The sequence below is a fragment of the Atheta coriaria genome, unplaced genomic scaffold, assembly GCF_025399875.1.
Source record: "Atheta coriaria isolate IRGN ID8LTWV9N9 unplaced genomic scaffold, Caltech_Dcor_3.1 hic_scaffold_9_pilon, whole genome shotgun sequence".
Lineage (NCBI taxonomy): Eukaryota > Metazoa > Arthropoda > Insecta > Coleoptera > Staphylinidae > Dalotia > Dalotia coriaria.
This window is the reverse complement of record NW_027045451.1, coordinates 9350398-9374618: the sequence shown is the minus strand read 5'-3', so window position 1 is coordinate 9374618 and position 24221 is coordinate 9350398. Positions and strand designations below refer to the sequence as shown.

The window sequence follows — 24221 nt, the reverse complement described above, 5'->3', positions numbered from 1 at the left end:
TGTATTTTATGAATTTTCTAGTCAAAATTCACTTAAAATCTTCTAGAAATGCGTAATTTCATAGAAAATTAATGAATTACAAGAAATAACCGTGAATATTTGTGCACAGGCGAAAAAGTAAAAAAAAAGTGAATTTTACTTTTTTTTCTTGAAAGTTTTAGAAATTATTTTTTGGTTTATAAATTTCGTATGCATATGATGCCACGACGAAATTACAGATTTATTATTCCCTGGGTATAAGCTACTATTATGATTATCACCCCTTTTTCTTTGTGTCACTCCCCTAAAACCCTCTTAACTGAAACAAGCCGGTGGCTGGCCGGGTGCCCATTGAAATGAAAATATCCATGCGAGAGATGTGGCGAAGGGTCATTAAATAACTTACAAATTGGCTCCGGACGCCGCACATAACGCGCATCTTATGACTTTCCCCTCTTCTCTTCTCTTCGCCACTTTCCTCACCAAGCTGGGAGAGAAACCCAACAATTTCAACATTCACTGTTTGCTTCTATTCCACTCTATGGCAGACGAGGTAAGTTGAGTAAATCGAAATGGAAACACATCGACAGGATTTGTCCAAGGCCCGAAAAGTAAACTTTCAACCATCAACAAGCTGAACAAGGAAAAGAGAAATATTCCTATTCAAAAATAGGGTGGAATAAAATAAAATAGAAGAGGGTTGTATAATAAAACTAGGGCACGCAATATAAAACGGTAGCGGTGGTAAGAGAATCGTACGGCACCCCTGTATATAAATAACAAATAATCTCGGCCGCTGTATCTCTAGTGGTTGCGAACACCGCTATTTTCCGACGCATTTAAACAGCTGTGCTAACAAACGCCACACTCGACGACACGCCATCAATAAAATCACGCGCGGAGGAAACCGCCGGAAAGCACCAACCAACCAACCAGTCGAGGAGTGTTTCGTAAGCGGAATGAATGAGTGTTTTGAACTTTTGCCACAATTTTTTTTTTCATAGGGAATCAAATACGTTGCGTTTTGTAAATAAAAAAAACATGCGTTCATGTTTGTATAGACTACTAGCTTTAACCCTTGGCTTCGCTCGCGAATATCTAAAATAATGAAGTTGCTTCTGTACGCGTCTGTAGTCACAGAAGAAGTAACAATGAAGTAGAATGGCGGGAAGTTTAAAATGGCTGAAAGTATAGTCTATGGAAGTATAGTGTACAGTCTCCATAGTGTAGTCAATTGGATTTGATGTTGACGTAGCTGTCGGTAATACAGTGTGATAATACAGTGTGATGGTACTATAGTACTTAGGTTTGAGCTTCATTGCTGGAATGCTAGATGGCGTTAAAGTAGTCAAATAGCCAGATGCAGAGGTATTATTGGCTAAACTATTTCTTTATTTTATTTCAAAAATAATTTTTTTTATTAAATAAAAAGTAGCCTATTACCATTCAGGGACCACTAAGAATATGTGTACAAATTTTCATGATGATCGGTTAAGTAGTTTTTGCGTGAAAGTGTAACAAACATCAGGACTTTCGCATTTATAATATTAGTAGGGATAGAGCACTGGAGGTGTTAATTTTTTGCTTTCCTGTACGCGCATTGTTGATCTATTATTTGCACAATGCGGCGCGCTGTGTTATTCTCCGCCGATTTAACACGTTGAGACGGCTACGGCTGGCAATTGAGACTTGCCAGGCGTGGGCGTTTGTATAAAGCGTTAATTCCTTCATTCGTGCTCACATACCGCACGACAAGCGCAATTTTCACATCGGGATTTTTTTGTTTTGTTTTGTGGTGTGTAATGTAAAACTATTAGGATATTAATTTTCCAGGGATAAGTAGGGTAATAACCACAAACGGAATGCGAAATGAAGCCATCGATTTTATCTTCGGGGGCGCGGTGGGCGCGCGCAAATTAAATTAAATTACGTCGGGCGGCGCTCGTTCCGTGTCGCAGAGTAAATTGAACGACCGGGGACAAACGAGCCAATCGACAGATCGATATTGCATTAGCACCAATATCGCACAATTATTCATTGTGTGTGCGCCGCTGGCCGCTGTTCTTAATGGGTTTATGCGAGCGCAGCGTCAAAAGGAATTAGCGCACAATGCGCTGTGGATTTGCGATTTATAATTACAGCGTAATTAATTATTTTAGGTTTTTGAAATTTTAAACAGCATTAGGTGGAGTAGAGGTAGGTTTATAATGGTTTGGCTTTTTGCGATCAGCGAGGCATAGCAAGACGGTCGCGTCGCGGTCGTCGGTCGTGTGGTTTTGTTGCGCGTATTTACATTAATAAATCATACGGCCTGCGGCCGCAGCGAGTCGTGGAATATTACACGGCACCCGCCGAGAGCACTTTATTTTTATTTCTTTATGTCGGCGCGCGAGGAGGTTTCCCGCCGGAGTTTCCGCGAGCGATGTCCTCTCGGCGCTCTTGTGATGCGCGTTTAGACGCGCGTTAAGCCGATCTTTCATCCTTTCTCTTGGTGAGACTTTCGTGTGCATTTACATTTGTGTCCGGTCGAGGGCAAACGCACATAAACTACTTTTGGAGTCAATTCGTTGACTGGCGACTTTGGGGTGAATATTTTCTTTTAGTTTTTTGCTTTTTTTGATAATAATCAGGCATAGAAGTTGAAAAAATGTTGGATTTTAGTTTAAAAATTTTGTTTTGTGTGGAATTTTACGAGTTTTCAGTTTGAAATGGAGGTTTATGTCATCATTGAAAACATATAGAGAAAGATATCGGAAGCGCAGCCAATTGGAAGTACCTACCTCGCTCGAGGTCACACCGGAAGACCCGGAACTCGCATTAAGGGAGGATTATACTCTAGCAACGGACGAAAACCGGCGGAGTCTATTTAATGTCGCTAACGACAACGACAACGCGATCACGAACACAAAACACAGTCTAGCTTCGTATAACGGCGAAATTTGTACAACTTTGTTGGTTTGTATTAATTTCCTTGGTGTAACAACGAAAAATATTTTCATTTCCAGCCATTATGAGCTAGAATATTTTTTCCAAGACATGACATCGATGGATACATTTGAAATATTGTTGGAATTATGATCCCAACATCCCTACAAATTGCAATGCAAACTTTTATAACTTAAGCACGATTTTCAGCTAATTTGTTGGGGTGCACAAGTAGTTACTACAAAATCATTTAAACATAACACAAGTGAATACAACTGAGCGACGTGGAATTCATATTTAGACTTCAGGAAATATTTTCTGGCGTTTTTACAAGAGTAATTGAGTTTATAACCAGCGTACAAAGATTAATCAGATGCCAATTCAGGTAAAATCTTATTATTTGGTTATATTTTTGTTCCTCGATGAAACATCACCTTTTTAAACCTCATTATAAAGAAGCTACCCTGCATTTGCAGTAATTCTGGCAGTAAAACTTGTTAAAAGTTTTTTTACCTTCAAGAAATCAATGAAAAAGACAAATTTGCTTCATTTTTTCAAAAAATGCCGCAGATTTTGTATAAAAAGTGAAATTTACAAAAGAAAACAATGTTTTCCTGCGTATTTTATGCATTTTCTAGTCAAAATTCATTTAAAATCTTCAAGAAATGAGTAATTTCATAGAAAATTGGTGAAATTACAAGAAATAACCGTGAATATTTAGTTATAAACACATTAGACACTGTAGTTGCTGTAATTCTGGTAGTAAAACTTGTTAAAAGTTTTTTTACCTTCAAGAAATCAATGAAAAAGTCAAATTTGCTTCATTTTTTCAAAAATTGCAGCAGATTTTGAAAAAAAAATGAAATTAACAAAAGAAAACAATGTTTTTCTACGTATTTTATGAATTTTCTAGTCAAAATTCATTTAAAATCTTCAAGAAATGCGTAATTTCATAGATAATTGTTAAAATTACAAGAAATAACCGTGAATTTTTAGTTATAAACATATTAGACAAGTGCCCAATCTCAATATTAAAAAAATATAAAGTCAATTCACGTGAAATTTCAATTTTTGATATTTTTTATTTCAATTTGCTATAAAAAAAATGTAGAATTGTGTAAATTGTAATCGCGATCGTTTTTTAATTAATCTCGCGTTGCTTTTTTCGTAATACTATGTAACGCGCGCGCGCTTTGATTCGCCCGTGCGTCGTAAGCATGGGGATAAAAGCAATTAAAAGATTTAATTAGCCGTAACGTTGCCGGCTCTGGTATAGTGCGCACACGCGCGTTTGCGTTAACGATATAAACACACAACATACAAACACAAACACAAAAGAGTCGTTGGGTTTGGGTCTTCGGCATTGTTTACGTTATACGCACGCCTACAGGATGCGATACTACACAATATTTTAATGGCGCGTTCGTATCTTTATTATTAATTAAAACTATAGGTATATGCCTGCTGGAGTGGAGTGGCTTTGTTACGCGGCCGGCACTTCGTTAACAATACGTTTTTCGGTAATTACACCACGCAAGAGCAAGGCGAATACGTAAGTATTCTAAGTAGTTTGGCGTGGCTGAAGATGCTTCTTTGGAAAGTCTCCGATGCGCGCGTCAGCAACGCTAATAACATAAGAAGTTAGAAGCGGAGCGCCCGAGCACTTTAATGAAATTTTTAATGGCCGATCTTCTTTTTCCATTCTGCGCTTGCTGTAGGAATAAGCCGAATACCGAAGAGAACACGAGGCGAGGCGGAAACTTCGTCTCGGATATTTTTCTATGAAACGCCGCGTTTTTGTATTTTTTTTTTGCTTTTGCTTTTGCACTGCAGTTACATATTGCGCGTTGGCAGCACTCGCGCTGCCGGTTGGCGGCTCTTTAGTGGCTCTCTCTCCGGTGGCAGGGCGCGCAACGAAGCACGAAGCACATCTGTTGGCGTTCAAGCGCCACCCGCCCGGATCGATACCTCTTTATATAGAATAGACTTGCCCTCGGCTCCCACCTCGTCGGCGTGTTCTCTTGATTCTCGAGCCTCACTTGCCTCTACTTTGCTACTTAGTTCTTTGTCTCTCACATACACACACACACACACAGGCAGTCAGTTTCTTTATATAATTCAGCATTAAGTCGAATCAGGAGTGTCGGCGCGTCGCGAAACTTTTTGATGGCATCCTAAAGTTATTATCGTGTTTTCAGCGAGAGGAGAGGACCCGCGCGCTCGCTTATCCACTCGGTTTGCGCGCTGATCGAGCGGAACAAAGTCGCTGCCTGTTTTCGACCTCTCTCTGTCTGCTATTACGCTTTGCCGCCCCCGCCTTGTCGTCATCAGCTAACAAATCCGATCCGAAACCCTTTTATTATTATTACGCCGAAGAAGCGGATCCTCTATCTCGAGCGTTGCCTACACACACACGTAGATGATGTGTTTGAGTTTAAGTTTTTATCGCAGGCATAAAGCGAACGGAATGGAAAACACGATTGTAACCGGTCGCGGCACAATATCGAACCCTCACGGCTTCTACGTCGCATGACCATTAAAACCGTGGCCTTCTTATATTCTTATACTTATTGTTTACTGCCTAATGTGTGCGTGATGCGAGCAGGACGCACACCGGTGCGCGATACACGCGATAAACGAAATCAACTCTTTTATTGCACGTTCGCTCTTTTCGTTTCCAATAAAATAACCATTATCTTTATAACTATCATCTTCCACTTGCGCGCGCGACGAGGAATATTTCCGCTTGCCGGCGAGAGGTAATAGCGGAGCGTTCGTGCACTTTAATAACGACATTAAATTTCTATTCAATCCTGCGCAGGCTTCAACGAACGCGTATTTTCATTATTTATTGATGGTATTAGACGCGGGTTGGGGAGTTTATTTGTTGATTTATGTTTTGGAGTAAAATAATTTGAATTAACGATGAGTGATTACTTTTATTATCGGGGAATCTTATCTTGTGTTTGGGAATTTTGGAATTAGGCGGGATAAGTGGTTATTTTGGATGATTACATTCCGTAATTCGCATTTTTGTGATCAATATCATACTTTACGTGATAGAATAATGCAATAATCACTTCAATCTCGAGTTTTGTATGTTTGTGATGCTGCTACGCAAAAACCACTCAATGAATTTTTGGTTTGGAGATAGTTTAGACCTAGGAGAATAACATAGGCTACTTTTTATCGCTAAAATAAAACTTTAAACTAGAAATTTTTATAAAACTGTTTTTTTTTTTACAAAAACTAAAATATCTCAAAAAATATGAAAGTTATACTACTGGTAAAACGTCTATATTAAAGAGAATTTAATTCTCCAACTAATAATCTTTGAAATTTCAAAAAACCTGCAATAGTTTTGGAATTACAAGCAAAAAACATTTTTCAAGTTTAAAAATTTTAATTTTACAAAAATTAAAATATCTTCGAAAATATTAAAATTACAGCATTGGCAAAAACTCTATAATAAAGAGAATTTAATTCTCCAACTAATAATCTTTGATATTTCAAAAAACCTGTAATAGTTTTGGAGTTACAAGCAAAAAACATTTTTCAAATTTAAAAATTTTAATTTTACAAAAATTAAAATATCTTCGAAAATATTAAAGTTACAACACTGGTAAAAACTCTATATTTAAGAGAATTTAATTCTCCAACTAATAATCTTTGAAATTTCAAAAAACCTATAATAGTTTTGGAATTACAAGCAAAAAATGTTTTTCAAATTTAAAAAATCAATAAAATTTACTCCGTGACCAAAATTTCATTTTAAAATCCATGCTTATGCTGGAAATACTCTATTATCGATGCAACATAACTTTTCCACCGCGTAACCTTATCACATCTGTAGCAATTGCATTGTTAAATATATATTACATGTTTATGCTGTAATATTGACAAGCTTGTCTAGTAGTAGTAAACTAAATGCTTGGTTTGACTCCTGATAGCTTTATGACGCATTGTTAATGTGTGCAAACGCAATATTTATTTGTAAATAATTTTATTGAAAGCCGTGCGCCCGTAATCGATGTAAACGAGTAGAGAATATTCACCCGTGTGTGTGTGTATGGGTCATGAATCATGATTTATGAAGCGTCGTTGGAGCATGAGCCGGCGAACGTATGTAATCACAATCGAGCGACACGGCACTTAATAAATAAGTGCGCGATAACGCTGAATTAATATTTGATAAATATCTCGAGTAAGTCATCGACGACGCATCGTGACTTAAAACGTGTGCGTGTGTGTGGTGTGATTTTTAATGAAACACAATAGTTTTCACCGCTTGTGTAATCCGCAACCGATGATAATGACCGTAATTAAATTAATTAATTTGTCTCGGCGGGTCCTTCATTTTTTTATGATTCCAAGGTGGGAGATGAGAGGTGGAACACACGAAAAGATCGCGCACGCCTTCCTAATGATGTAGTATTTATTCGGCGCGCGCGTTTTTTAATTCACTGTGTTGCTAATTATAACGATTTTCGTCAACCGAGCAGCCGACAATGTAATTAAATTAATTGCGCCCAAGCCTTGGTAGATTTTGATGCACGTTAATATCAGTGTCCGGGCGCGTATTAAAATAAACACGACAAGAAATTTGTTATTGAGCGTGATGAGTCAATTAAATTGAATGCGGGATGTGAGGCGCGCAAACAGAGCAACTGAGCGGCCGGCAACAGACAGACATCGTGTATGTTGATGATGTGGATGTGAAGAGGATATTTGTGTGCGTGAATGGGCGCCTGTGTTGCGGCGTTAATAGCCCGTGAGCGCCGGCGGGCAATAGATGGATGCCCGCCGCGATGAGAGAGATCTTTGCGCGCGCGCACACAGGAACGCAAGTCATCGGCGAGCCACTCGCAATTACATAATAATGTATATTACTTGGCTACATCTACATCCTACGTGAATATTTTCTTTCATGTTCGAAAATGTAAAGTGGTAGAGTTGAATTTTCATGGGTTTTTCGTTTATTTTGACGGAAAAACTGATAAAATGTGTTTTTTTAAACATTTTGTTGGTTTTTTTGCTTTATTTTAATTGAAAATCATGAAATATACTTAACAATGACGTCATATCCTCTATCAGAGGTCATTGCTGTTTGTATCTAGTGAATATTTGATTTTGTTTTCAAAAATTTTAAGTTTTAAAGACAAATTTGCTGTTTTTTCATTCATTTTGACCGAAAAATCACTTTTTTAAAGCCTATTTTGTTGATTTAAGAGGTTTTCTAAATTATTTTAACTAAAAATCACCCAAAAATTAAGTTTTGAGGTTTCAAAAAGTAAAATTAGAGTAAACTACTCAACAATGACGTCACATCCTCCACCAGAGGTCATTGCTGTTTGTATCCGGTAAATATTTTAGTTTATTTTCGAAAATGTTTAGTTTTAAAGACAAATTTACGGTTTTTCATTAATTTTGACTGAAAAATTGATGAAAATCTATGTTTTACAACATAATTTGTTGATTTAAGAGATTTTCTAAATGATTTTAACTGAAAATCACCAAAAAAATTGAGTTTTGGTGCATAAAAAGCAAAATTAGAGTAAACTACTCAACAATGACGTCACTTCCCCCACCAGAACTCAATCTGATGTCGAAAAACGCGCGAATTTTTAAATCACAAACCAAAATGATTTTTTTTTCTTTACGAATTTCCTGCTACCGCTTCTTTCTCTTGAAGATATATCAAAATGTCTCTTAATTTCACAAATTAAACGTTTTAATATGCGCTGACCATATTCGCATTATGATGATTATATATGATGATGGCATCTTCATTTCCATTCGCCGACAAGTCGTAAACGCCGCGCGCGCACACTCTCTCCGAAGATTTCCACGACGCCGAAGAAAAGAGAACAGCCGTGCACAATTCGATTGAGAAATTACATTGCCCGAAAGATTTATGGCCTTAATTAAGCGTGCGCGCGGCAGGCCTCGGCGCTGCGCCGAGATTATGCTCGCCGGAATCCTCCAGCTTTGGCTGCACTCCACTCCACTACTCGGCAAAGATTTATTAGCGAACAAGTAAATTATAATCAAGCGTTAAAAGAAATCATGTTAAATGTTAAATAGATTTCAGTCTCGGGTGCGGCAAAGGTGTACACATTACGATGCTAATTAAAATCGCTATCGTTTCGGCGGTCGAACTTAAGTCCTAATTCTATTCTATGATGATCGTCATCATCATAAGCCGGATTAAAATGACTCTATTTCGTTTATTGGATGACAAGTTAATATCTTGAGTTACAGTTAAGTGAATAGCATTATATTTTATACGGTTTTGAGACATGAAAAGTGGTAATTTAATCATAGATGGTCAAAGGAGTGATTAAAGTATTTTAGTCACGGGATTCGAAAAAATATTCGTTTATAATTTCTTATCATTTTTTTTTACTTTTCCATTGATTGAGACACGAAAAGTGACACTTTAGTCATGGATGGCTAAAGGAGTGATTAAAATTTTTTAGTCACGGGATGGAGTTTGTGTCTGCGCATTTGTCTACAATTTATATTCGAAAAATATTCGTTTATAATTTTTTTACTTTTCTACTGATTGAGACACTTTAGTCACGAATGGCTAAAGGCGTGACTAAAGTACTTCCTATATAAATTTTATCTTCTTTTAATACGCATCTCACGATGAAGAGAATTAATGATAATGAACCATTCCGATTGTGTTTCGTTTTCTATTTCGTCTCGATTTATTTTCCTGCGTGTCAGAGAAAAAAAGCAAAGCTCATTTCAAGCCGATACTCGACCGTATTAAGTGCTTACGAATTGATGAGCGTCATAAACGTTGATGATAACGATTATAGATGCTATTGTATTAGCGTGTGCGCCTTATGTACTGTTGTAATTCGCCGGTTCACCTAGCTACGCGTATGGAATTGTCTTTATGATTGCATACCAGCGCTAGCACCCTGGTAATTCCCCTCTTTAACGTTTAGCACGATTGATGGAGGAGGCGAGAGCAGAACGCGAGCCGGAAGTAAGATGGAGGGGTTTGTGTTGCTTTGACGTGAATAAAATGCGATTTTTAAAGAGCACAAGAAAAGACTTGTCTTTCACCCCTGGTTGAAAATGTGCTTTGTTGAAGAAAAGGGCGAGGGTGAAAGAAAAATGCAAATTTAAACTCAAATTGAATTTTAGGCTGGAAATTCCAAGCACTCGATAAATTTTACTAACACAAAAATTTAAATTTTACTAATCGATTTTCTGCTTTTTATTTTAATACTAGCTTTAACCCTTGGCTTCACTCGCGAATATCTAAAATAATGAAGTTGCTTCCGTACGCGTCTGTAGTCACAGAAGAAGTAACAGTGAAGTAGAATGGCGGGAAGTTTAAAATGGCTGAAAGTATAGTCTATGGAAGTACAGTGTACAGTCTCCATAGTGTAGTCAATTGGATTTGATGTTGACGTAGCTGTCGGTAATACAGTGTGATAATACAGTGTGATGGTACTATAGTACTTAGGTTTGTGCTTCATTGCTGGAATGCTAGATGGCGTTAAAGTAGTCAAATAGCCAGATGCAGAGGTATTATTGGCTAAACTATTTCTTTATTTTATTTCAAAAATAATTTTTTTTATTAAATAAAAAGTAGCCTATAACCATTCGGGGACCACTAAGAATATGTGTACAAATTTTCATGATGATCGGTTAAGTAGTTTTTGCGTGAAAGTGTAACAAACATCAGGACTTTTGCATTTATAATATTTATAGGGATAATTCTCGTGATATGTATGATGTGAATGATTGCGTCTAATGTCGGTAATAATACACCATGCGTCAGTTGGTCAAAATTGAAATTAACCCATTAGTGATCAACGATGCTTGTCATGACGCGTGTGCAGCTGCGTTTCGTGATATCCGTCACTGGTAAAAGCAATTTTTCGTCGTTCCACACGGCTTTCTTGCACGAATCGTTGGAGTGACGTTACTGAACTCGTCCGCAATCGCTATATCATTAAAACTTTACCTCTGAGGTAATACACATTTATTTCTATTCATATCGCGATGCTTATCGCTCGGAAATAATACGCTGTTCACATCCACATGTATACATCATGTATGTGTGTTTATATTTACATAAATATTACTCGCGTGTAAATCTGTAAACGTAAATCAAAACCGAATTTTACTACGTACAATATTTATCCATCATATCTGTCTCATTTCATTTTAAATATTAATTTAGTTGAGATTGTGATTGTGGAATGTTTGCACAACGCGTTTATATTTAATACAATATTATTGCATGCAGACACCACACAGCTGGCTGCTGGTGTCAATCAACTCCGCATTAATATTAATTACGACGGCACAAGTTAATTAACTTAGTTTCATTATGCATTGAAAGTAATTTAGGCCAGCGCGAGGCGAGAAACAATGCTGCACTCCGGCAGTTAGCTACATAATTAATAACAAATTATCATATTGTCCATGCAAAGAGTTTCAGATGTTTATGCAATGCAATCCGCGCTCGTGTTTATGTTTATAATTAATATGCACTTTGTTGAACTTTTGCGCGATGCTCGCGCGCGAGAGGATAATACATTAATAATTTCTGCATTCCGAACGGTTAGATGCTATCTTGTTAGCGATTAATTATTGCGCTGTTTGAATTTGTTATGCGCGTGTGCGATAAGTGATTAAATAATTTATGCGTGCGATGAAGTTTTAGCTATTTTTATTGCTGGTATTGAGCGCTTGTAATAAAGTACGATTAATAAATTTAAATTTTGTCGTAAATTTAAGTGAATATTGGTGTAGGTGGATAGTTGCAGTATCTTAAATTGTTATTACGGTATTAAACGTTGGGATGTCTTAATATTTCAATTGCAATTGTTTTATAACTTGTATAAAACAATTTTGGGATTTATTTAACTTATTTTGTATCGAAATTAGTTTTTGCAAACGTTTTTTCATATTTTTTCTTAGTTTTTATTTTTCAAATGTCGATAACTTTGCCAAAAATGAGCCGATTTCAATTTTTTTTTTCTTGAATATTTTCATGTTTACAGATATTTTAAGAAAATATTGTTAAAAATATTTTAAAGTCGTTTTTCAATGAGATATTCATATTTTTTTACCGAAAATCTCAATTTTCTCATCAAAATCAAGCAATTTCTTCAATTTTTTAGTTAAAAATCAATTTTTGTTTTACTGCTCAAAATTGATGCCTTGTCGCCCCATCTATTGTTTCATTGACGTTTTGTGTTATTGATATGTGCGCGGCACACATCCCGACGTTTCGCGCGGATTTCGCGAAGAATAACGAGGATAAGCGCGCTGCAAACTTCGCGTAATGCAAGCTAACGACGCGCCGCGCAGCATACGTCGGCGAAATAATTCACCGCACATCTAACACACCACACACACCAACTCTACCAACACACAACACAACTTCGTACTTTACTTTATGACCACCAAGCTAGGCCGGCCGGCTGGCGTGCTCGTGCATTGACCTTCTTCGTGTTCACCGCGAAGAAACTGAATTACAGGCGCGTGAACACGTGGAAATTTAGCGAAAACGTGATTTTTATTAAGTTTTACAAACAGTTAAACATCAAAACAATAAAAAATTCAATTTTTTATCTAAAAAAAATAAGATTTTAAAATTTACTGCTTTAGTCAAGTTTATTTTATACGGTTTGTCAGTAAAAGATGGAAACACGATGAAAAAGTCGCGATAAACGACGTGTCGTCGCAGGCATTGTGACTCTGGTGCTACTGTTTGATGCGCGTCTGTTTGACAATGTTACGCGCTCGGAATTTACAGTCGGAGGGACACCGCAGAGACGTAAAACAAACAAAGGCATGCGAGATTATTTTCTTCCATACACCTATTTATACAGAAAGGAAATGTGACGAATTATAAAGAGATTAAGCAATGTCACAAGCGCACTTAAAGGGTAGCACCAATTTTACAACACAATAACAAAGAAAAAACTCAACCGGAAGTTGAAATTTTAGTTTTTTCTGTTTTACGTTTTTTTTTTCTTTATTTTTTATTATTGACTTGTAGGATGTTGGTGCCCGACGACGTGTTGAAAATAAACATCTCGGCGCGAGCAGATGTAGACGCACGCGACGAACATTTCCATTCCGAAACCTTTCATCTTTGATAATTTACACGCGATTTAATGCGGCGTCGGCAATATTTATAAGTAAGCCGGAATGAAAACGTAATGAAACGCGCGCCTCACGATGCTCGGTTTTACAAGCATTCGCCGCGCAGTTGTTGTATTTGCTGTTTGCACTCATTATGTGCTTGGGTTATAAAACGCGAGCGAACAACTGCTTCGCGAAGTTGCGAAAACTTAAAAACGCTTTACGGCTTTTCCCAGCGAATAGCGAATTCAATGCAAGTGGGAATTAAATTGTTACTTTTACGTTTGAATTAAAAAAAATACAATGAAACGCTTAGGTGTGTGTTACAACTTGTTACATGGTAATTTATTTCTGTATTTATTTAGTTGGTTATTTATATTATATTGGATCTTGTTCGATAATATAATAACGCACGATTGTGAATGGCCGCGAGCGCGCGATTTCCAAACGTTACACTTGCTACGCTCGATAATTGACTTATTATACATGCTAGCATGAGCACACGTTTAATATTTAATACGATGTCGATTTAAATGTGCGCTCGAAAGGTATGAGGAGTTTATGATCGTGTGCTCGACAAAGTGCGCCGATAATATTCGTCGATGTTGTAATAGTAATAAATTTAATACACAAACACGCTGGTTATTTAATATACAGACTCGAATCAATAATGGATTCAAATTCATTCGGATTGGAAACAAATCGTTTTGTATGAATAGCTGAGTTGGTATTAGAAAAATGTTTGTTTGTGACACTTTGGAGCAAAAACCACTCAATGAATTTTTATAAATTTTGGTGAGGAGATGGTTTGGACCTAGGAGAATAACATAGGCTAGTTTTTGTTGGTAAAAAGTAAATTGAAGGATGTGGAAAATAATAATTTGCAAAAATTTGCAGAAATTTTTATAAAACGCATAAATATTTTTACAAAAACTAAAATATCTCCGAAAATATTAACTTTACAACATTGAAAAAAATTCTATATTAAAGAGAATTTAATTCCACAACTATTTCCTTTGAAAAAACCTGAAATATTTTGAAAATACAACGAAAAAATCAAAAAAACAACTCGAGTGTCTTTTAAAATTTCCAATATTTAAATATTTTCGTTACATTTTGTTTGTTTCTTAGTTAATTACCACCTAAACCATGCACAAAACTATTCCAACGATAACGCTGTAACGTAAAAATAAGTTTTACTATTTTCCTAGGCGCATGGTTTAATCACCGATTGCGCCACGCCAAGTCTTGTAATAAATTAGTCGCGTTGTGTTCGCATATTAATCAATTGAATACTTGTGCAGTGAATCGTGCGCGCCTGCCGTTGGCCCACCGCCAAATCATTACCGTAAACTAATAACAATGACACTACACATTCACACACGCAAACATTTACCTAACCGTTTTTCAATCATCTTTTACATAATTCAAACACCGAGTGTAATGATATAGTGGCGCATTAAAAAGTGTAATTTATTAATCCTTCCGGCGCTTCCGGTCTTTGCGCTACCAGCGGTATAATCACGTCGCGCATAACATTTACATTAATAACGCCACTTGGATGCCTTCCTACACTCGCCGAGTGTTTGTGAGCACGTGATTTATTAAATTAAATTTATGTCGTCGGCTGCCGCCGGGGATTTTGCTTCAGTTGTCTATTTCTGTAAATTAATTAATAATTTATTAGATGAATTGATGACCCCGGTGTATAATATTATTAGTCTAATATCTTTTTGTGTGAGTCTGGCGAATTCCAAGCGAGATTGTCGAGATGTTAACCTGTTAACATGTTGAGCTGGCTGGTTGTTGGCATAAATTTAAACGATCGCGTTTAAACTCGTCTAACCAGGTGCCAGGCGCGTCGGTTTTGCTTCGCTTCGAAAAGCGTTTATTTTATTAAGTTTTGCTGGCTCGGCGCGCCTCTGCCGCGTTATTCCATGCGTTTTTTATCCGTTTCGACATAATAAGTAGCGATTAACGATTATTCACACATTAAAATGTTACATCTCGGGATGATGGCTGCCAGCTTTGAGTGAAATGACAAAAGTAATGATTTTTAAGATGTTGAAAGTCTTTAAAATAAGTTTAGTAATAATATTAAGTGATATAGTTAAAGATTTGTAGTGTAGTGGTCTTTAAAATGTGTTTAACTTTGTTAATTGATTAATTAACTAAATAAGAATTAATTATCTATTAATTTAATGGTATATTACTCTCGAGAAACCATTAAATGTCTTCGTAATTTATCAGTATTTGTGAATAATTTGTTTTTTTCACGGTTTTGAGACACGAAAAGTTGTAATTTAATCACGGATGGCTAAAGCCGTGACTAAAGTACTTTAGACACGGGGTGAACTTTGCGCCTGCGCATTTCTCTTGGAAATATATATTATACTAGCTGTTACCCGCGACTTCGTTCCGGCAGTGTAATAAAAATGTAATTCGTTTTTACTCTCTTGTTCTAGACATACTCGTAGTAAGAGTCAATTCTATCAATAAGATTAGCAATTTTAATTTAAAGAAACTAATTATATAAAGTTTTGTCAATAATGCACTTCAGCGCGCCATCTCGAATTCAACTATTTAACTATAACTATGATTGAATCTCAATGTCAAATTTTATTCTATAGAAAAGAGCTGTTTTGAAGATTTTCCCGGCAATTATTCGAATTTTTCTCACCTTTTAAACCTTCCCTAGACCTCCACGAATAATTCAAGACCAAGATAAGATAAATCCGTTCAGCCGTTCTCGAGTTTTAGCGAGACAAACGAACAGCAATTCATTTTTATATATAGATAGATTCAATCAATTAGGTATTTTTGCAGAAATTATTAGTTTTGTTGGTTAAAAGTGACATTTAAGTTGATTTAATTTTGAAATTGGTCTTTTAGTATTGATTGTGGCGTCATTGTTGAGTTAACAAAACATAACTCAATTTTGAAACGATTTTCTGAAAATAAAATTCAATGAAAACACTGATGTTACAATTAAATTTTTCTGTTTTTTAATAAGTGTTTTACATGTTTTCGTTTTTCACATTTCGGTTTAAATTAAAATAATCTTCGTCCTCCCACTTAACAATAAAAACAAAACGCCCATTGTGTCGCTTTATCACTTTTGCTGTATTAAATAAATATATAATTTTTTAATATATTTTGTTGTGGCTGTGTAATTTCATGATTGAATTCTCACTTGACATATTTCATATTTTGATTGGAATAAATCGCGCATGAAAAATAGCGTTAAAATTACATTTGTAAAACTCGCGCGCGCACGATGCGAACGTGAAAAATGGGAATTATGAGGATTATGGAGTGCGCGCGCTCGGCGCTCCGTAATAGATACTTGACAAGCGAAATTAATAAATCAATGCGGACGCTTTCCAGCGCGACGCTGTGCCTGCATTATGAATGTGTGTGAAATTCATTAGCAAGTATAATTACACACTTGAAATCTACGTTAATGTATATTTTATATTTAGCCGTATAAGCGCTCGTATTCATTCGAGCAATGCCCACGTACGGTCGTCGTAATTATCGGCGTATTAAATATTTCCACCGATGCTTGAATTATACATGTACGTGTATGTAATTTATGCGCGTTTATTTCTATTTTTATGTTTTATGTTGATGTTGCGTGAGGAGGCAATGAACAACTTAATAAACTTACAACAAAACGAAAAAAAAGCGGCGGAATATTATTCATAAATTCATCGGTTTTGACGAATATTTATGATGCGAGGAATTAGCTGCGCGCAAATTTACAATTGATTTCAATTAACACGAGCGACGATGGTGAATAATCGTGTCTTGATTTGCATAGTACGCTGTGAAAATATTTTCAATTAATTCCGGTTAATGTTGAGGGCAGAGAGTAGAGATACTTGAAAAAAGTTTATTTTGGACTAGCTTTAACCCGCGGCTTCGCTCGCGAATATCTAAAATAATGAAGTTGCTTCTGTACGCGTCTGTAGTCACAGAAGAAGTAACAATGAAGTAGAATGGCGGGAAGTTTAAAATGGCTGAAAGTATAGTCTATGGAAGTATAGTGTACAGTCTCTAGAGTGTAGTCAATTGGATTTGATGTTGACGTAGCTGTCGGTAATACAGTGTGATAATACAGTGTGATGGTACTATAGTACTTAGGTTTGAGCTTCATTGCTGGAATGCTTGATGGCGTTAAAGTAGTCAAATAGCCAGATGCAGAGGTATTATTGGCTAAACAATTTCTTTATTTTATTTAAAAAAATATTTTTTTTATTAAATAAAAAGCAGCCTATAACCATTCGGGGACCACTAAGAATATGTGTACAAATTTTCATGATGATCGGTTAAGTAGTTTTTGCGTGAAAGTGTAACAAACATCAGGACTTTCGCATTTATAATATTAGAAGGGATTGCATTGGTAACACTTTTGCATTTTTCGGGGAATTGAGCGGGTTAATCAACACCACACTTTTGGTGTTACTGGGAATATAAATTAGCTGACTAATTAAAATGTTTTCCGAGAAGAACATGTTGCAAATTTTAAGTAAATTGCGTATAACTAGAATTTTGAGGATTGTTTTCTTCTTCTCACGTAACACAACGCAAATTCAGACGAAAAATGTCGCTGGAATTTGATATTTTAATCGTTTTTAAAGAGAATTTTAAGAATTTTATGTTTTTTAGGCGTTTTTGGACGAAAAATGCTAAAATTCAAGGAAAAAAAAAACTAAGAAAATGTAAATTTTAAGTTGAATTTAATTTTTTGCCATTTTTATACAGTTTAATTGAATAGTTATTGAAAAAAATCTATTTAAATGTGTTTCCTAAACTCCACGTTTTTATATCTTGATTATTTCTTGAAATACAAATTCTAAATACGTCCATGCGCAAGTTTTTGCGCCGATTGCCATTTTGCCATTCGCGTTAATTGAATCGCAAACAGCTGTTGGCAGAATTTATCATCGCCGTCGATTGGAAATAAGTTCAAGGAATCGCCGGGGAATTTATGCTCGCGCGTGATTGAAACGCGCGCTGCATACCGATGAAGAAATAAACGCTGAGAACTAAACACGCCACACCACATACAAACACAAAACAAAAAAAAAACTGTTCAATAACGTAACAACTAATCAACTATGTACGAGTATTTCTTATTTTTACTGCTTGAAACAACCAAAGCAGCTACCGATATTACGCTGAGTTTAGTAAGACGTACTTTTATTTTGCTGAGTTTTACTACGTTTTGTGTGAAGTGAGTGTAATGTGCATGAATGTGTTTGTGAAACCGCACGAAGTCGATGATTTAGAAAGTCACACAAACGTGCGGCAAATTGGATTACAACTTTGAAGTTGTAAACGTCCGAGCAGAAAACTTAAAACGTTAAACGTCGTGACACGTTCGAGTACTAACAGAGCAGCCCAGGCAATGCGAGTCAGTAATGTTTGAGTTGCATTGTGTTCCACTTTTTTAGTTGTCACATTACATGACAAAAATAACTATTAGACAGGTGATTATTTTTTTAAATTATAAATACAATTCAAATGAATTTTGACTAGAAAATGCATAAAGTACGTAGAAAAATATTGTTTTCTTTTCTAAATTTCACTTTTTGTACAAAATCTGCTGCATCTTTTGAAGAAATGATGAAAATTTGACTTTTTCATTATTTATTGTAGGTAAAAGAACTTTTAACAAGTTTTACTAGCAAAATTATTGCAAAATACCGTGTAGTCTCTTTATAGTGAGGTTTAAAAAGGTGACTTTTCATCGAGGAATAAAAATATGACCAAATATTAAAATTTTACGTGAATTGGCACCTGTTTAATCTTTGTAAGCTGATTATAAACTCAATTACTTTAGTAAAAATGCCGGTAAATATTTCCTGAAGTCTAAATATGAATTCCGCGCCGCTCTGTTGTATTCACTTGAGTTATGTTCAAATGATTTTGTTGTAACTGCTTGTGCACCTCAACAAATTAGCTGAAAATCGTGCTTAAGTTATAAAAGTTAGCATTGCAATTTGCCGGGATGTTGGGATCATAATTCCAACAATATTTCAAATGTTACCATCGATGTCATGTCTTTAAAAAAATATTCTAACTCATAATTGCGAGAAATTAAAATATGTTTTGTCATTACCCAGAAAAAAATTAATATAAACCAAATAAATTGTTCAAATTACGTCGTTAAATTAAGTTTCACCTATTTCTACTTGTCATATTACATGACAAAAATAACTGACGTGTTGTACAGGTGATTATTTAAAAAATTCATAATATTAAATAATTACGAAATGATAAATGGTAAACAATTATTAAGTTTATAGCTGGATAATTAGCTATTGCGACGCTCGCGATGAAAACCATATGTATTTCAATTCATTGCGATTAATTATGCAGTCATTAGTTTTTACCATCGTCGACAGCCGTCATTGTGCGCTGTACACTCGTACATGTCGCAATCGAACGCTGTTTCACTGTTTCTGTACGCCGCGTACGTGTATGTGAATAGAGGTGATTAATAAACAAATGTTAAATTGTATTAATTAGACACGCTGCCGTTTAGCATGTGATTTATTCCACGCTGGCTGTTATACAAACAACGTAATTATGCACAGACGGCGCTTTTTATTTCGATTTTTTCGATCATTTCCACATTAAGTAGTTTACTATTAGCTAGATTAACTTATAAGCTAACTAATTTGCATCCAATAAACTCCTCGATCGCTGTGAATATAATCGACGTGATAACACGTTTGGTAATTAATTGAATGAGGAAAAAATTAATGCGGTCTGAGCGAAAACCTGTTCTGAAGACGCTTATAAAGATTTAAGGTATAATATTTTTTAAGGCGTTATGATAATGTGTATAATAGTCGCGTGAGTGAGTTATGTGAGTGCACTCTTGGGACAATTTAGTCGGTTTCGATTTGCTCGCGCAATTGCAGCGATTTGTTCGTTTCTGCTTCAGCGCGCACGCCGTTTTTGGTGATCATCATTGCACGACCATAAAGAGACATCATGAAATTAGTTCTTGGGAGTGTACAATTGTGGAGAACAGTTATTTAAGTGGTTTTTAGGCTTTATTGGCTTTGTTACGATGATATTTTGCTTAAAAATTGAATTTTATTATTCAATAATTATGTATTTAGTCATTTTTACATTAATATTTGCTTTAAATACATTTAAAATTGTATAAATATAGTAGGGATATGCGCAGGCGCATGTTCTGCCTCGTGACTAAAGTACTTAGTCACGACTTTAGCCATACGTGATTAAATAATCACTTTTCGTGTCTCAAAACCGTGGAAATGTATTTTTTGCGTTTGTAACATTATAGCTAAAGTTTTGCTGATGGGATTTGAATAATTTTGGTTTTAATTTGTTGCTAGTAAAATAGGGATGGTTTAAAAGTTAAAAAAGCAGACAAAACTCTGCTCCACGGGCATTAAATGATCATTTTTCATTGTTTAACGCTGTTTTTCGGTGTTTTTGCGTGTTTTTTTCATAATATTTTGCATAAAAACTCAAATTATTTAGTAAAAATCACGTTTTAAGTACTTCTTACCTCTTTTCTACCTTCAAAAACCACATAAAATCAATTTTTGTATGTTTGTAACGCAATAACTAAAAAACCACTCAACCAATTTGAATTATTTTTCTCTAAATTTGTTATATACAAAATAGGGATGGTTTTAAACGTTAAAAAACAAGTTTAATTCCTCTGTGAGAGTATTAATTGACCATTCTTAACCGCTTAGCGTTGCATGTTGGTATGCTGGTGAGTTTTGCCTGAAACTGGAATTTATCTGCCCGATGACAACCCGCCGGCGCGACAAATAAAAGACTATCTTTATTGGCTATTGCGCGTCGCGCCACAGCGCGCAAGCACCTAGAGCTAATGGCGACGGCGAGGAGCGAAAGAATGGACTCGAATTAAATACATCTGATTATGTTATGCGCGCGAGCAGGCGGAGGCCGCGGCCCGCCCGTATATATATAAATGTAGATATTTATGTTGTGCATGTAGGCATCTCTTATTCATGTTCAATGCTATATGGAGTGAGTCGTGCCCTCCTTATATAGCTTGCTGCTCGGTATCGCTCCTTGCGCATCGCATCGCTCGGTAGCGTCGACTTTGTATGCCCTGGCTTCTTGCTGCAGCCAGCAGTGCAAGTTGGAACATTTCATGCACGCAGTCAAGTCAACTCGGGCGATTAATAAAATGGAATAACATCTGTCGTCAGAGAACTTAAACCAAAAAAAAATCGTTTAAATTCGCACGTTTTATACAAAAATTTAAAAAATTAAATTCATGTTTGTGGTTTTATAAATTAAATATTTAATCGCGTGTAATATTCGGTAATAAATTACATTCGGGGCTTTCGTGTCGCTGTCTGTCATCGTCCACAACTACAGAATATGATTACGTAGGAGCTTGTTCCACCAGCCGAAACAAAACGTTTTATATTATGAATATATCTTCGATTTCATTGCGGCTTGTCGTGTTCCCATCCAATCTCTTTCACTCCGAATGGCTTCGTAGAAGTTTAGACATTTTCGATATTTATGCGCTGGCTGCGGCTGCTTACAAGATTTCCATCTTTACATCTTCTACATCTTCGCTTCGGATAATATTTTTTCCTCTCCTCCTCCTCTGGAGAGGGTTTTCTGTTCTTCTTGCTTTGTGTATTATATACGAGCTGTGTTCGGTTCGTATGTGGCGTTGTCGAACACACTCGTGGAATGCTGGTGCTCGCCTCCTTCGTCTCGCGATGCATGGCGTCGTGTTAACGAACGGATGTGGCATTAAATCAAGGCCGATTCCTCATAGGCACATATACTTATACATGTAGACGTCTGTCTCATTGAGAATTAACTAAAAAATTTAAAAATAAAAATTTAAAAAAAAATTTAATGCTGGTCTTGTAGAATAAAGAAATAAACTTGTATTGATGTAATTATTATGCTAATTAATTGGCCGTGACATCCGTTTTAGTTATATAACGGTTGTAATAAAATCCGATAACCGATTTGACATTACATGTTTTAAGAATCAGTCGGTGATAGTATGATTTTTTGTTTGCTTTTGGTGCGGTTTTAATGATTGTTAATTATTTTTAATTGCGTTGTTTGCACGTTGCGCGGCGCCGATGAGCTTTGATTGCGTTTGAATAAATGCATAAATGCACACAAATTGTAAATGTGGTGGTGGTGGCATCCAGGGTCCACGATGCAATTGTTAATATGCAGTGTGCGCGCGCGTGACGAGTTATTTATATTGCGATTAATTAAAAAGCTCTCGATTGAAGCGACGCGCTCGATATTCCACGCGCGTTTTCATTGTTTTTCCTCCCGGCTTGCCCCGCGCTCGTCGCTGACTCGATTTAATATTTCAGCGCGCGAGCAATTTCGATGTGTGTCTGTTTCTCTGTGTGTGTATGTGGGCACATTTTATATTTACGCCGTTTATAGCTTGGTTATGGCAGTCCATTAAAATGCCATCGCTGCGTATAGGTTTCGAAAAAAGCGATGCGCCGGCGAATGACGGCCCCGAATAAATTTATGAAAACGAATCGCGAATTACGCTCGTAAAACGGAGATGAAAATAATATTAAAAGCGCGAAAGCGTAGCGCTCGTTTGCTTTTACGATGATGCTTGGTTGCTGCTGCGTGTGGTTGTGAATGGCGCAACACAACGCGAATAAAGCGGAAAAGGCAATTAAAAAATCGTTCCCGCTTTGGTGTATTGATTGCGTTTGTTTTTTGACGTGCGAACGCCGGCGGAGAAGTGGAAAAACGATTTGAAAAAAAAAAATAAATTAAATTATGTCGATGAATGTTTAGTGATTGATTCATTTTTTTTTTTTGTTACAGAGGTGTAAGATGTGCGTAGGGAGAGAGGGGTGTGTGGCCGCGGGGCAGAGTCTCGGCGGCTACTCAGCGCCCCCGGTGCCATGGCGGCCCCAATGAGGCCCACCTCATCGCAGGACCCCGGCCACCGACCCAGGGTGGCGGACTCCAACTTCGAGTACGATGACAACGAGTGGGACATCGGCATCGGCGATCTAATAATTGACTTGGATGCGGACATAGAAAAGACGGACGAGGGGGGCATGGCCTCCAATGCGAGCCCCTCGGCGAAGGCGGCCGCAGCCGCCAAAATGGCCGTCGAGCATTCGGCGACCGTCGACAAGGGACTGAAAATGAAAATCAAGCGCACGAAGCCGGGCACCAAGAGCTCGGAGGCGAAGCACGAAATCGTCAAGAGCAACGAGCAGAATGGCGGCACCGATACGACGACGCCGGGTGACGGCGGCGGCGGTGGTAAATCTAGTAAACATCCGTCAACCGGTGGCGGTGCGGCTAATGCCAACGCGTCTTCGACGAACGCCAGCAGTGGGAACTCATCCTCATCGTCGTCGTCGTCATCGTCGTCATCATCATCTTCGAGCGGTAGTGGCGGCGGGTCGAGTAACAACCCCAACGGAGGCAGCTCGAGCGGCGGCGGTGGTGGTGGCTGTGGCAGTGGCGGCAGCAGTAAACGGGGCTCGAGCGGCCACCGCCGGGACAAGAAGCATTCCTCCGAGAAGCCGAGCCCCAAAGTGCCAGTGAACAATAGCAGTGCGCAGGAGGTGAACGGTGTGTTGCGCGTGACAGCGCCAGTGACTCAGCGGCCGGTGTTTCCGGCGAGCGGCGGTGGGCCGGGACCACCTCAGGGGCCCGCGAGTGGGGGCGGGGGTGCACAGGGGCCGCCTGCGAGTCCGGCGGCAGCCACAGGCGCCGCGGCCAAGCCGGAGCAGGCGAAAGTGACGGCGAATAGCGCTGCTGCACAGCCGGGTATCGCGGTTGGCGCGCCGCCGGCGGGGACACAAGCGACGGCTGCAGCCGCCGCCGCTGCTGCTGCTGCTGCTTCTCTTCTCCTACCCGGGCAGCAGCAGCAGCTTGCCTCGAATCTGGATGATGGCAGCTCGTCGCCGCCACCGTCCAAAAAGCTTAAAACCGAGCCGAAGGTAAGTCAAGTAAAGCTTTTCATCTCCCCTACTCCGATTTTTTGGTTGTTTCACCCTCGTCAGCGGCGAACAGACGCTGATGTTTATTTTACGACACGCGCATTACACCCTACCGTTATTAGGGTGCGCTCCCTCCGCGTGGCGCTGATAATTAGTAACTGAAACGCTGAAACTTTCGTTTACAATATTAAT

At 37.5% G+C, this 24221-nt stretch overlaps 1 protein-coding gene across 3 annotated transcripts in view; it reads left to right on the top strand.

Annotated features, from left to right (window-relative positions):
- The window catches only part of sbb (scribbler), a 38424-nt gene that overhangs the window by 5656 nt on the left and 8547 nt on the right, over window positions 1-24221 (top strand). For all 3 annotated transcript variants that reach the window (XM_065311177.1, XM_065311176.1, XM_065311175.1), the window contains exon 3: window positions 22894-24029. In XM_065311177.1, coding sequence (XP_065167249.1) covers window positions 22974-24029 — 1056 coding nt within the window. In that variant the 5' untranslated portion in view covers window positions 22894-22973. The remainder of the gene's footprint in view (window positions 1-22893; window positions 24030-24221) is intronic.